At 49.1% G+C, this 15,227-nt stretch overlaps 1 protein-coding gene and 1 long non-coding RNA gene across 2 annotated transcripts in view; one reads left to right on the top strand and one right to left on the bottom strand.

Annotated features, from left to right (window-relative positions):
• Positions 1-1,365: 1,365 nt before the first annotated feature.
• On the top strand, positions 1,366-8,261 carry LOC129714221 (uncharacterized). Its single transcript, XR_008726326.1, has 2 exons — positions 1,366-1,853; positions 8,214-8,261. It is a non-coding gene; the product is annotated as an uncharacterized LOC129714221 (long non-coding RNA).
• sympk (symplekin) overlaps positions 2,182-15,227 on the bottom strand; it is a 32,808-nt gene continuing 19,762 nt past the window's right edge. The window contains exons 17-26 of the mRNA XM_055663749.1: positions 14,183-14,343; positions 12,937-13,045; positions 12,494-12,594; positions 11,353-11,443; positions 10,054-10,161; positions 9,157-9,344; positions 8,243-8,419; positions 6,168-6,257; positions 3,891-4,574; positions 2,182-3,347 (exon numbers count right to left, since the gene is read on the bottom strand). Of these exons, the coding sequence (XP_055519724.1) occupies positions 3,072-3,347; positions 3,891-4,574; positions 6,168-6,257; positions 8,243-8,419; positions 9,157-9,344; positions 10,054-10,161; positions 11,353-11,443; positions 12,494-12,594; positions 12,937-13,045; positions 14,183-14,343 (1,985 nt within the window). The 3' untranslated portion in view covers positions 2,182-3,071. The remainder of the gene's footprint in view (positions 3,348-3,890; positions 4,575-6,167; positions 6,258-8,242; positions 8,420-9,156; positions 9,345-10,053; positions 10,162-11,352; positions 11,444-12,493; positions 12,595-12,936; positions 13,046-14,182; positions 14,344-15,227) is intronic.

Here is a 15,227-nt window from a genome sequence, read left to right as displayed (position 1 = left end):
AGCCTGCCTGAATGACTACCGTCCGGTGGCCCTTACCTCGGTAGTCATGAAATGCTTTGAGAGGCTGGTGAAGAATCACATCTGCGCCTTCCTCCCTCGGAACATGGACCCGTTGCAGTTTGCATACCGTCCGAACAGGTCCACGGACGATGCGGTCTCCCAGGTCTTGCACACCGCGCTCTCCCATCTGGACAGCCAGAAGGGGGGCTACGTGAGGATGCTGTTCATAGACTACAGTTCAGCCTTCAACACGATAGTCCCCACCAGACTGGCCGGGAAGCTACTGGAATTGGGGCTCAACACCTCCCTGTGTGCCTGGGTCCTGGACTTTCTCACCGCCAGGCCCCAGGTAGTCAAGATGGGAGGGAATACATCGAAGTCCCTCACCCTGAGCACAGGATCGCCCCAGGGTTTCGTCCTCAGCCCCCTATTGTACTCCCTGTACACACATGACTGTGTGGCTAGGTTCAGCTCCAATTCAATAATTAAGTTTGCTGATGACACTGTGGTGGTGGGCCTGATCTCAGACAATGATGAGAGGGCCTACCGGGAGGAGGTGGCTGATCTAGCACTCTGGTGCCAGGAGAACAGCCTCCTCTTGAACATCAAAAAAACGAAGGAGCTGATCATGGACTTTAGGAGGGCACATCATCCGAGGACGTACACTCCACTGAGTATAAATGGGGATCCTGTGGATAGGGTGAACTGTTTTAAATATCTGGGAGTCCACATCTCTGAGGATATGACATGGTCATCACACGCCTCAGCACTGGTGAGTAAGGCAAGGCAGCGCCTTTACCACCTCAGGCAATTGAGGAAATTCAGAGTGTCTCCGAGGATCCTCCAGTGCTTCTACGCAGCGGTGGTGGAAAGCATCTTGTCCGGGAACATTACCATCTGGTTCGGGAATTGCTCTGCCAAGGACAAGAAGGCTCTGCAGAGAGTAGTGCGTTTGGCCGAACGCACTATGGGAACTTCACTCACCCCCCTGCAGGAACTATACAACAGGAGGTGCAACTCCAGAGCAAACAAAATCATGAGAGACCTCTTCCACCCCTGCAACGGACTGTTCCAGCCGCTACGGTCAGGCAAACGCCTCCGTTGCCACGCAGTGAGAACGGAGAGGTTGAGAAGGAGTTTCTTCCCAGAGGCAATTCGGACTGTAAACGCCTTTCTCACCAGGGACTAACTGTACAGAACGTTTTTCCTTCTATTATTTATTATGTAAAATAATATGTGTGTTATGATTGTGTTTATAATTTGTTTGGTTGTTTTGTTGTTCCGCGAGCATTGCCACTTTCATTTCACTGCACATCTCGTATGTGTATGTGACAAATAAACTTGACTTGACTTGACTTGAACTACCTCATCTGGCAGCTTGTTCCATACACCCTTTGTATCAAAAGTTACCCCTCAGATTCCTTTTAAATCTTTCCCCCTTCAATTCAATTTCCCCTCATTTCACCTGCCAACCATTGTGTGCTTTGCTGTACCATAACGGGGCTTGAATGGAGTAGATGGGAGGTGGATTGGGCAGTGAGCAGGGGTAAGAGAGTAAAGGGATTGTGAAGTAGGCAAGGAGGGAGTTCAGTTTAATTTATTGTCACGTGTACCGAGGTACAGTGAAAAGCTTTTGTTGCGTGCTAACCAGTCAGCAGAAATACACACGATTACAATCGAGCCGTCTACAGCGTATGGATTCATAATGTTTAATGCAAGGTAAAGCCAGCAAAGTCCGATCAAGGATAGTTTGATGAGGTAGGTGGTAGTTCAGCGCTGCTCTCTGCAAGTGGGCCTAAGGATAGGGGTGGAGAGAGAAGGGAAACTGATGATAACATGCGAGCAAGGATGTGGTAAGTGTTCAACTCTGTTTGCAGTGTGAATCTAACATCACAATCCTGACCTAGACCCAGAGGCCCATTTACACCCAACAAACAGCTAACAAAAGTCCTGTTTCCTTTACTATCGTTACTTTTTTTGTATATCTTTCATTCATTGCTCTATATCTCTCGACATCTTCGTTTGTATCTCCTGTTTCCCTTTCCCGTGACTTTGTCTGAAGGATCTCAACCCAAAACGTCACCCATTCCTTCTCTCCAGAGATGCTGCCTGTCCTGCTGAGTTGCACCAGTTTTTTGTGTCTATAAGTACAGACATTGGATTCTTACAAACACATTTCCAACTCTCCAAACTTTTATTCATGTCACTTTTTTACAGCTTCAGAGGCAAAACTCCAGAGCAGTCAGCCCACTCCACGTACCACACAGTCTTTTTTCACAAAGAAAAACAACCAGACATCCGCAAAACTTTAAAATAAACACAAAAAACGTATTTTATAGAATTTCTAAAGGAAACAAACAGGTGTTGCCGCTGTTCAGAGTTGGTTTCCACTCAAGAGTTTACGACTGTGGAGAATTATGTTCGGATCTCGTGTCTCCACGCGCAGTAGATGTGCTAAACCCATTGGAATTCTGAAACAGCCGATGTGTATGTTTATCCGAGATTCAATCCCAGTTTCAGGTTGTCTTTGGATCCGTTCTGGGCCGGTTTTTTTCCCCCCATGTTGCATAAATATATCCGGAGCAGGCAGAGCAGGGCTGTTACTCTCAATCGGGTGGGCAGTGAAGTGCCCGGAAATGGCAGACAACCAGCTGGGTGTTTCCAATGCTTGGCGATCTTGGACGACACCAAGAGTTTTGGTTGACCAGCTGGGTAGAGCCGAGTGAAAGGAGGAGGCTTCAAACTCAAATCCGGGTATACAAGGCATGAGTCCACAATCGGAACAGTCAACTAGCGTAGCTTGTGCCAACTCGTCAAAGTGGAGTAAAGTACTCTGAACGACACTCTCCCCTCAACCACTATCATCGGCTAAATAAACAGCGGCCGGTTATTTAAATATAGCCCATGTGGAATTAACTACTAACTTAAAAAATAATTAAACCAGACTCCCTGGCACTATTCCATCAGGAGGCAGGGCTTCCACTGTCCTTTATAGTACGAGACTTTACTTTGTCTGCTTCAGACAGCGTTTTGCTGCCGCGAGTGGCGACAAGGTAAAGGACATGTCTGTGTTAGGGGCTTTTCCTCAGAGCAGACTTGCGTTTGGTGACGGGCTGCTGCTCTCCGTCTCCTGGGTCTGGGCTCCCCTCGCCACTAGTCTCCTCGGGCACCACGCCCGGTTCCTCACCAGGGGGCTTGGCCGCTCGCTCTCCGCCAGAAGCCGGCTCGCCCACCACTGGCGGCTCGTCCCGGATGAGGATGACCCTCTCAGTCATGTCCGCCGCTACCAGGTGACCCACTTCGTGGAGCAGAGGCTGTTGACTAGCTTGTTCCCCCGCCATTGTATCCTGGACCAACACAAGAGGGAAAGGCAAGTTTTGTTCAGAGATACATTGTGGAAACAAGCCCGTCGGCCCACGTCACCCCCCCCTCCCCCCCCCCCCCCCCCCCCCCCCCCCCCCCCCTTCCCTCCTCCTGAGATGCTGCCTGACCTTGCACCAACTCTCTTCCGCAGAAAGAAGTAACCCTGGCGCTGCCCAATCAGATCAAACTCCGGTTGAGACCCTTCTTCAGCCAGTTTAAGAATAAGGGGTAAGCCATTTAGAACGGAGATGAGGAAACACTTTTTCTCACAGAGAGTGGTGAGTCTGGAATTCTCTGCCTCAGAGGGTGGTGGAGGCAGGTTCTCTGGATGCTTTCAAGAGAGAGCTAGATAAGGCTCTTAAAAATAGCGGAGTCAGGGGATATGGGGAGAAGGCAGGAACGGGGTACTGATTGGGGATGATCAGCCATGATAACATTGAATGGCGGTGCTGGCTCGAAGGGCCGAATGGCCTACTCCTGCACCTATTGTCTATTTTATGTGTAGGCATGTGATGGCGTTCCCTTACCTCGAGTACGATCTGTCCCTCTGGCCCAGTGTCCATGACCACCGCTGCCTGGGACGGTTCATCCAGAGCCATGGGCCTCTCATCTTCCTCCTTCACGTTGATGATGATGGTCTGGTGCGGCGGCTCTCGAACGGCGTCGGAATCGGGGGCAGAGCTGCCGACCTCCATCGGCTCCCCCACAGGCGGCATGGCGGCGGACTTGGCCACCAGGGTGGGAGGGGGCCGGGCGGGCTGATCGAGGGGGCTAGCGGCTGCCTGGCTGGGGGGAGGAGCTTTGGCGGCCTCTCCGGGCGAGCCAACGGCAGGCTTGGCGGGGGATGCCACGACGGTCAGAAGAGGGGCAATGGATGGAGCCAGGGCAGGGGCACTCACTGGAGGTGGGACGAGGGCTTTCAACGGAGCATGCGCACTGGGGTTGGGAGGGGGCTGCACGAAGGTGCTCAGCAAAGGCTGGATGAGGGGCTTTAAGATTCCCAGGTCTGGAGAGACAGGGACTGTCAGGCCGAGGGGCTTCAGCGACATGAGGCTCGGCAGGGCGAGGACGGAGTGTAACTGGGCTGCCAGCTGCTGCTGCTTGAACTTCTGCTCCTCCTCCAGTTTCCTCTTCAAGGCTTTCTCTTGAGCCAGGCGCATGTTGATCATATCCTTCTGCGCATGAACAATGGTCAGGTGTTGCAGCTCTTCCTGCAAGACAATGACAACCAACCCAGTCATTAAACAGCCATAATGTGGGAAAGGAAGGAACTACAGATGCTGGTTTAAACTGAAGATAAACACAAAATGCTGGAGTAACTCAGCGGGACAGGCAGCATCTCTGGAGAGAAGGCATGGGTGACAAAGAAGGGTCTTGACCCAAATCATTACCCATCCCTTCTCTCCAGTCATTAAACAGCTGGCTGTGAGGTAACACATATACGAGTGCAATATCCCCCAAATTTGCAGATTTACCGAGTTCCATTTAGACTCATATCGAAGAGAGCCGCAAACAACTGGAGTAACTCAGCGGGTCAGGCAGCGTCTGAAGAAGGGTCTCAACCCAAAACGTCACCTGCTCCTTTTCTCCAGAGATGCTGCCTGGCCTGCTCAGTTACTCCAGCATTTGTGCACATCTTTGGTGTGAAACAGCATCTGCAGTTCCTTCCTACACCCAAGAGTCACACAGTGTGGAAACAGGCCATTTGGCCAACTTGCCCACGCCAACCAAGATGTCCCATCTACACTAGTCCCACCTGCCCATGTTCTTCTTTCAGATTAGGGTTTTTATTTCAGATTTCCAGCATCCGCAATTCAGAAATTGGTGGTCGAGGCCGATAATAAAGAGGTATTAAAGAGGCTTTCGGATAGGCACATAGAAATGGGGGTGTGTCGAGTTAGGACTATTCATCTGGTTCATAAATTCATAAATTCTTGGAGCAGAGTTAGGCCATTCAGCCTATCAAGTCTACTCCACCATTCAATCACACCTGATCCAACTCTTCCCCCTCAACCCCATTCTCCTGCCTTCACCCCATTACCCCCTACTAATCAATAAATTAACAAGGTTAATTCCCGGGATGGTGGGACTGTCATATGCTGAGAGAATGGAGTAGCTGGGCTTGTACACTCTGGAGTTTAGGATGAGAGGGTATCTCATTTTAATATATAAGATTGTTAAGGGTTTGGACACGCTAGAGGCAGGAAACATGTTCCCGATGTTGGGGGAGTCCAGAACCATGCGCCACAGTTTAAGAATGAGTAAGCCATTTAGAACGGAGACGAGGAAACACTTTTTCTCAAAGAGAGTGGCTAGTCTGTGGAATTCTCTGCCTCTGCAGTGGAGGCCGGTTCTCTGGATGCTTTCAAGAGAGAGCTCTTAAAAATAGCAGAGTCAGGGGATATGGGGAGAAGGCAGGAACGGGGTACTGATGGGGGATGATCAGCCATGAACACATTGAATTTGGATCGAAGGGCCAAATGGCCTACTCCTGCACCTTTGTCTATTGTCTAAACAGTCAATTTCTGCCTTAAAAATATCCATCAACTTGGCCTCCACAGCCGTCTGTGAATCTACAGATGCACCACCCTCTGACAAAAGAAATCCCTTCTCATCTTCTTTCCAAAGGTACATCCTTTTATTCTGAGGCAATTGCCTCTGGTCCTAGACTCTCCCCCAAGTGGAAACATCCTTTCCACATCCACTCTATCCAGGTTTTATATTTCATTATGCGAGGAAGTGCAGGGCCAGTGATTACAATTCAATCCACCATAATGTTCCCAGACAGTTCCAGAGTCACTCACCTCATTCATCGGTTTAGCCTCCATTGGTTCCCCTTCTGACTTGGAGTTGGCCTCCAGCACAATCATTATCGATTTTGGAATGTGGTTTTGCTGCAATGAAGGCAAAGTTAGTTAATGACAATTTATCTGAGCAGTGCATCATCAATATTCCTTGTCCGGGTGGCATTGTAGCTCCTTGGTAGAGCTACTGCCTTGCAGTGCCAGGGACCCAGGCTTGATCCTGACCACGGGTGCTTGCCCGTCCTTCTCCCTGTGTGGATTTTCCGAGACTTTCGGTTTCCGCCAACACTCCAAAGACGTACGGATTTGTAGGTTAATTTGCTTTGGTATGAATGTAAATTTAAATTGTGTGTAGGATAGTGTTAGTGTGTGGGGATCATTGGTCGGTGTGGACTCGGTGGGCCAAAGGGCCTGTTTCCGCATTGTATCTCTGAACTGAACCAGGTTCTACAATCTTGGCAGCTCTAATGGGAGTATATGGTGTCCCTGGACTTTCCCTATCTCGCTTTTAAAAGCCTTACACATGCCGGACATCCCTTAATGATGGAATACAGCGTAGCAACGTGTGGAACCGCGCAATTTGGTTGTTGGAATAAAGGCTTAGTTTAGAGATACAGAGCTGAAACAAGGCCTTCCGCCCACCGAGTCTGCGCCAATCAGCGATCCCCGCACACTAATGCAATCCTAAACACACACTAGAGACAAGTTACAATTATACGGAGCCAATAAACCTACAAGCTGTACATCTTTGCAATGTGGGGGGGGAAAACCCACACAGTCACGGAGAGAACGTTCAAACTCCGTACAGACAAGCACCGGTAGTCAGGATTGAACCCGGGTCTCTGGTGCTGTGAGGCAGTGGCTCTATAGCTGTGCCACCCACACGTAGACTACTTTCAAAGGGACTAGGGAGCGCAGGTACAGGATTCCCAAAATGTTAATTTGCAAGTCAAATCAGTAGTAAGGGAGGCCCAATGCAATGCGAGCATATATTTCAAGAGGGCTAGAATACAAATCAGAGATGTAATGCTGAGGCTTTATAAGGCACTGGTGGCACCACATTTGGAGTATTGCGAGCAGTTTTGGGCCCCCATGTCTGAGGAAGGATGCACTGGCTCTGGAGGGGGTCCAGATGAGGTTTACGACCCCAGGGTGATTAGTTACATATAGGATGAGTGTTTGTCGGCACTGGGCCTGTACTCACTGGAGTTTAGAAGAATGGGGGGGGCTTCATTGAAACATACTGAATAGTGAAAGGCTTGGATAGACTGGGTGTGGAGAGGATGTTTCCATTAGTGGGAGAATCTAGGACCAGAGGTCATTGCCTCAGAATTAAAGGATGCGCTTTTAGGAAGGAGATGAGGAGGAATTTCACTAGTCAGAGGGCGGTGAATCTGAGGAATTCGTTGCCACAGACAGCTGTGGAGGCAAAGTCCGTGGATATTTTAAAGGCAGAGATGTATTCTTAATTAGTACAGGAGTGAAGGGTTATGGGGAGAAGGCAGACGAATGGGGTTAGTAGGGAGAGATAGATCAGCCATGATTGAATAACAGAGTAGACGTGATGGGCCAAATGGCCTAAATCTACTCCCATCTCTCAAGATCCTATATGCACTGGAGTTTAGGATATTGGGGGGGAGATCTCATTGAAACTTACTGGATCGGGAAAGGCCTGGATAGAGTAAATGTGGAGGGGATGTTTACACTAGTGGAAGAGTCTAGGACCAGAGGCCATATCGTCAGAATAAAAGGACATACCTGTAGGAAGGAGATGAGGATTAATTTCTTTAGAAAGAGGGGAGTGAATCTATGGAATTCTTTGTCACAGACGGCTGTGAAGGCCAAGGCAGTGGATTGACATATTCTTGATTAGTACGGGTGTCAGGGATTATGGGGAGGGCAGGAGAATGGAGAATGCTGGCAAATTCATTTCACTGCACCTTTGGGTGCATGTGACGAATAAAATTGACTTTGAAAGATAGATCAGACATGATTGAATGGCAGAGTAGACTTTATGGGCTGAACTGTCCAATTCTGCCCCTACAGCTGGTGATGAAGCTGCAGCATTGACGTACCTGGTGCGGTGTGAACGAACGCACGTGCGTCAAGAGAGGTTCTCGGAGCTCCGGGCACTTCTCAAAGACGTTGGTGAGCTGCGTGGGTGGAAGCTGCAACAGCACTTGGAATGACTGCGGCTTTGTCCGTTGGCAGCACTTAATGAAGCCTTCCCACACCTTGGGATACTTCCAGACCTAGAGTCAGCACAGAGAAGGCACAGTTCAACAGCCAGGTGACACATGGAGTCACATCTCCAGTCAACGACAAACATACTCTGTACAGACAGTCCCCCAGAGTCAGGATCGAACTCGGGTGCCTGCCACTACTAGACAGCACTGCACCAACGTGCCTCCACTGACATCCACTGCCCAATAAATGTCACCACCACCTATATAACCATATAACAATTACAGCACGGAAACAGGCCATCTCGACCCTTCTAGTCCGTGCCGAACACATAATCTCCCCTAGTCCCATATACCTGCGCTCAGACCATAACCCTCATTCCCTTCCCATCCATATAACTATCCAATTTATTTTTAAATGATAAAAACGAACCTGCCTCCACCACCTTCACTGGAAGCTCATTCCACACAGCTACCACTCTCTGAGTAAAGAAGTTCCCCCTCATGTTACCCCTAAACTTCAGTCCCTTAATTCTCAAGTCATGTCCCCTTGTTTGAATCTTCCCTACTCTCAGTGGGAAAAGCGTCAACTCTGTCTATCCCTCTCATCATTTTAAAAACCTCTATCAAGTCCCCCTTAACCTTCTGCGCTCCAAAGAATAAAGCCCTAACTTGTTCAACCTTTCTCTGTAACTTAGTTGCTGAAACCCAGGCAACATTCTAGTAAATGCTGAAACCCAGGCAACATTCTAGTAAACTATTCTAGCACCTATAACCTCCTCCCCACCACACCACCACCCTGTTACCTGTTTCATGATGAGCCGGGACAGGATGTTCATGACAAAACCCCCAAGACGTGGATACATGGTGAGCGACTGGATTACGGTTCTCATCAGCAGCATGGGCAGTGGGCTCTGTTCCATCAGCTGCTGCATCACAACAGCAAGAACCTCCGACGTGTACACGTTCCTCTCACCAAAGCACAGGTTCGTCGCTGAAAAGAAAGATCACAAGCCATCAGTGATCGACTCCAAGGGTAGCACAATGGAAACGCATAGAGGTAAGAACCTTAACGTTGGAGAAATCCCAAATCCTTCACAGCACAGAACTCGCTTCCCAGCCAGACCAGCGTTCATAAGTGATAGGAGTAGAATTAGGCCATTTGGCCCATCAAGTCTACACTGGCTGATCTATCTCCCTCCTAACCCCATTCTCCTGCCTTCTCCCCATAACCCCCGACACCCGTACTAATCAAGAATCTACCAATCTCCATTGACTTGACCTCCACAGCCTTCTGTGGCAAAGAATTCCACAGATTCACCACCCTCTGACTAAAGAAATTCCTCCTCATATCCTTCCTAAAGGAACGTACTTTAATTCAGGGGCTATGACCTCTGGTCCTAGACTCTCCCACGAGTAGAAACAACCTCCCCACATCCACTCTACCCGGGTCTTTTACTATTCAGTGAGTTTCAATGAGGTCCCCACTCATCCTTCTGAGTTACACCAGCATTTTGTATCTTTCATTGGTAAACTAGCCTGGTTTCCTTCTTTCAACAATTAGCTTTCTCTAACCATGACCATGTTCAGTGTAGTTGGCCTCAAGAACCCCAGATTCATCAAGAGAGACTCAGGCTCCTTGCTGGGGCTGTACAGTAAGTGGGGGGTTGAGGCAGGATGGGGGTACAATGGATATCAGTTACCTTTGATTATTGACTTCATGTCGCACTTGTTAGAGTCGATGTTGTGCAGGGCAATGAGAAGGTCACCAGGGGTCAATGGTGAGATCGCAGCAGAGCCTCCTTCACCCACTGTAAGAGAGGTTAACAGACATCACAGTGGCCACATCACCCTTCAATGTACGGAGCCAGCATAGGGAGGGGCGGGGGAAAGAACAAAGGAGGACCCGGCGTGGGATACATTGTCAACATTGTCGGCGCCCTTTATGTGGCGACACTTTGCATACCGTAGAAACATAGAAAACAGGTGCAGGAGGAGGCCATTCGGCCCTTCCAGCCAGCGATTCATTGCGATCATGGCTGATCGTCCCCAATCAATAACCCCTGCCTGCCTTCTCCCCATATCCCTTGATTCCACTTGCCCCTAGAGCTCTAACTCTCTCTTAAATCCATCCAGTGACTTGGCCTCCACTGCCCTCTGTGGCAGGGAATTCCACAAATTCACAACTCTCTGGGTGAAAACGTTTTTTCTCACCTCAGTCTTAAATGGCCTCCCCTTTATTCTAAGACTGTGGCCCCTGGTTCTGGGCCCGCCCAACATTGGGAACATTTTTCCTGCATCTAGCACATTTTTCCTGCATCTCAGTATGCAAAACAAAGAATTTCACTGTGACTTGGCGTATGTGACAATAAAGTACCAGTCATTCATTGAACTAAACCGTTCATGTTCACCCCCAGCTTAAGCTCAGCAGCAGCACACCATGTCTGCGAAGTAAAGTCAACAATACATTGCCTGCAACCTTCTCTTCAGCGAATAAAGAGTGGTCACCCCTCAAGGAATGTTACACTATTAAAGAGGCAGAATGAGATGCTAGGCTGTTCCTCTGGTATTATCCTGCAGCCAAAGACGAAAAGACAGAAATTAGACTTTACTTTAGTGATGCAACATTGAAACAGGCCCTTCGGCCCCACTAGGTCCACTCCGGCCAACGATCAGCAACTATCCTGCACATTAGGGGCAATTTACAATTTAAGGAAGCCAATTAACCTATAAACCTACACATCTTTGGAATGTGGGAGGAAACTGGGGCATCCAGAGAAAACCCAGGCAGGTCACAGGGAGAATGTACAACCTCCTGACAGACAGCACCCATAAGCAGGATCGAACCCGGGCCTCGGATGCTGTAAGGTAGCAACTTAATCACTGCGCCACCCTAAATATGACTTTCCCTTGTATGAATGCAAACCTTCTCCCTTAAACTTTCCACCAGTTTCCACTCCATCCCCGTCCACCTCCCCGTACACAAGGTGGCGGTAACTCACTGTGTGTGGTTCCCAGCAGCCGGTTAAAGACCTCCTTCACCACGATGGGATTGAGTTTGATCAGTTTGGGCAGCGCCAGGATTACTTCTTTCTGCGGAAGAGAGTTAGTGCAAGGATACGCATTATTCCAAGAAGTAAAACGAGCACAAGGTGAAGCTTTAGACTACCTACTCAACCGGCTTCAACTTTTGAGATAAAACTAAAAATAATCTTCCAAACCCACATGTAACGCTGCGCTAAGGCGCTGTCCCACTTGTGCGATTTTTTCGGCAACTTGCCAGCACCCGTCACAGTCGCCGAAAATTTTCAACATGTTGAAAATCCAGCGGCGACCAGAAAAAGGTACGACTCTTTGGGCGGCTACTCACGACCATACAGGCGTCACCCCGCGACATGTCGCCTAAAGAAGCCAGAGCACAAGATAAAGTGCTGCAGAGTAGTCAGCCGTGAAACAAGAAGATTGGAGAAGGAACCCTCTTGGTCCTTGGCATCCCCCAGAACTGGAATCACTCATCAAGTTGTCCTCTTAAAAGGACCCAAAGTCCTGGAGTAACTCAGTGGCTCATGCAGCATCTTTGGAGAACTCGGACAGGTGGCGTTTTAGGACGAGACCCTTATCCAGTTCAGGCTTCTCCAGCACTGTGTGTCCTTTTGTCCATGCTTCCTGACTTTGGATCTTAACGATACAGCAGACACAGGCCCTTTGGCGCAGAGTCCATGCCAACCAGAAACCCCCGCCCTCCGCATACTAACACCATCCTACACACTGGGGACAATTTATAATCTTTATCAAAGCCAATTAACCTACAAACCTGTACGTCTTTGGAGGGTAGGGGGAAACCCGGGCACCGGAGAAAACCCACTCGGTCACAGGGAGAACGTGCAAAATCCTATACAGACAGCACCCGTAGTCAGGATTGAAGCCTGGCACTGTAATGGAAGTCTGCCACAGTGCCACTGACCCGCTGTTACTCCAGCGCTTTGTGTCGTTTTGTGTATTAACCAGCATCTACAGTTCTTTGTTCCTACACTATCCTTAGTCACCCTTCCATCACTGCTCTCTCTCTCTCTCTCTCCATCGTTGCTCACTACCCCACCAGCAGCAGCTTTTTTTGTCATGACTTCAGTTTGCGAACAATACCTTCTCAAGACCGTTAAGCACTGGGATCAGAAATCGGACATCGGGGACCCTCTTGTGGTAGAGATCACGGACCCTCTTCACCAGCTCAGGGGACGGAGGCACTGAAACCACAGCAGACAGTCACTGGATGACATTCAGGCCAATTCAAACACAACAACATTACATTGGAACCGATGCAGGTAAATGACAAGCAGATCATGACGGTCTAATCCAATGGCGGATATGACTTGGCGCCCTTGGAGTAGCTGGCCGAAAATGTGAGGAGCTCTGGCGCTGTGAGGCAGTAACTCCACCACCGTGCAGTAACTCCACTTTGGGACAGACATTTATTTCTCTGCAATTCCTCCCAATGCCCAGAGCAATATTTCTCATTGATTATGCTCCGGTCAAATGCTGCGAAGCATGGACAAAAGATGTCAAATTAGCGGTGCTGAAATAGTTACCTTTGTCTGTTAAAATGTGCAGGCAGCGAGTGACGAGTGTCTCCGCGCCTTTCGGACAGTTCTCCACCAGCAGGAGAAGCTCAGGTGAATTCATTCCCATTCCTCGAATCTGAAACGCATACAAAAAAAAAAAAAAAAAAAAAATTAAGATGGAAATCAAATAGTTCGAGGCGTTTGTTTCCTTTCAGCGCCGAACCATCACTGAACCAGAATGGGGTTGAGAGGGAAAGATACATCCGCCATGATTGAATGGTGGAGTAGAATTTATGGGCTGAATGGTCTAGTTCGGCTCCTATTACTTATGAACAAATGTATCTCACACCTGATGCAGAAACCTAATTCTACTGTGTGGCATGCCAGCAGCAGCAAGTTCCAGGACCAATCTTGGAACCAGAAACACAAGGTGCAAGGTGGGTAGCAGCATGGAAGAGTGCAGCATGAATAACACTCTGTGTTTTTTCCATATTGAGTGTGAAGAGTGCTTTGGGGAAGAAACCGTCCGAGTCTGGAGGTGCGTGTTTTGGCTACCCTGTAACGCCTGCCAGAGGGCAACAGTTCAAAAAGGTGGTGTGTGTGTGTGTGGAGTCTTTGATGATGTTAGTGGCTCTGCTGAGGTAGCACGAGGTGGCAATGTCCTCCAGAGAGGGCAGTGGGCAGCCGTTGATTCTCTCTGCTGCCCAAGGGCAGACTATGCCCTACCAAAGACCCTACAGCGAGCAAGATCGTCCACTCGACGAAAAAGACGTAGTACGGTCATGGGCCGATTCATGGGTCATTTTCGGCCCCATTTCCGTAACCGGCTTCCGTCTCCGCACCAAAGATCCCGTAGCGGAGCAAAGATACTAGTGCGGAGACGGAAGCCGGTTACGGAAACATCCTCGTAAAAATAAAAGTTCTTTGGTAAAAATCTTCTCATTTTCAGAATTATAATTTATTAACACAAACTGTTCCCCCGCAACGTTGATTACACTGCGGGTCGGGTCGGGTCGGGTCCGGTTACTGAAATGGATGAAAAAAAGGCCCACGTTCCGCTCCGTTGCGTACTACACGTCAGCCCATTGCATTTAGCAGGAGTGGTCTATCTTGCTCCGCTATAAGATTGTTGGGCCCTACCTCCAGATCTCAACCACAGACCTCCCATCGCTGCCCTTCCCCAAGCTAGCAGCATAATTATGGACAAATCTCAGGAACAATACACAAGTTTAATTCAGACGAGAGGGTTCCAGCTTCTGAACCCTGGACGTACCGGTTGTTCGATGACCCGCAGCACCGTGCGTTTAATGTCAGCGATGGCCTCTGTGTAGACAGCAGCCAGCTCGTGAATGAGTTTATGGTTCTGGGGAAGCAGAGCGAGGTACAGATACAGGCACTGTTTCACCGTCTCCTCCGTCCAAGGAGCTGCCACCTCTGACGCGGACAAAAAGAAACACAACAGAAACTTAGCAGACAAAAGGAGCACTCCACAGGCACAACAGACAGAGTGATACAGCGTGGAAACAAGCCCTTCGGCCAAACTTGCCCACCCAGACCAACATGTCCCATCTACACTATCCCCACCTGGGTGCTCCGGTTTCCTCCCTCATTCTAAAAATCAGGTTTGTGTTGAACATAGACAATAGGTGCAGGAGTAGGCCATTCGGCCCTTCAAGCCAGCACCACCATTCACTGTGATCAAGGCTGATCATCCACAATCAGTACCCTGTTCCTGCCTTCTCACCACATCCCTCGACTCTGCTATCTTTAAGAGCCCTAACTCTCTCTTGAAAGCATCCAGACAATTGGCCTTCACTGCCTTCTGAGGCAGAGAATTCCACAGATTCACATCTCCGTTCTAAATGGCCTTTCCCTTATTCTTAAACTGTAGCCCCTGGTTCAGGACTCCCCTAATATCGGGAACATGTTTCCTGCCTCTAGCATGTCCAATCCCCTAATAATCTGAAATGGCAGTGCTGGCTTGAAGGGCCGAATGGCCTACTCCTGCACCTATTGTCTATTGTTTCAATAAGATCCCCTCACACATCCTTCTAAATTCCAGTGTAAACAAACCCAGTAACTCTTATTGGCTTTGGTAAAGATTGTAAATTGTCCCTAGTGTGTAGGATAGTGCTAGTGTACGGGGATCGCTGGTCGGCACGGACTCAGCCTGTTTCCGCACTGCATCTCGAAACTAAATCAAACTAAAACCCCAACCAGACTACTAGCACAACACACAGATTCCCACCCAACTTGTCTTAACTCGCCATAGCCTTTCACACTTAAGATCTGCCCACTGCAGACAAATTGCCTTATTT

Source organism: Leucoraja erinacea, chromosome 38 (genome assembly GCF_028641065.1).
Source record: "Leucoraja erinacea ecotype New England chromosome 38, Leri_hhj_1, whole genome shotgun sequence".
NCBI classification, from domain to species: Eukaryota; Metazoa; Chordata; class Chondrichthyes; order Rajiformes; family Rajidae; genus Leucoraja; species Leucoraja erinaceus.
Note: the sequence above shows the minus strand (reverse complement) of the source record. Positions and strands in the feature narration are given on the sequence as shown.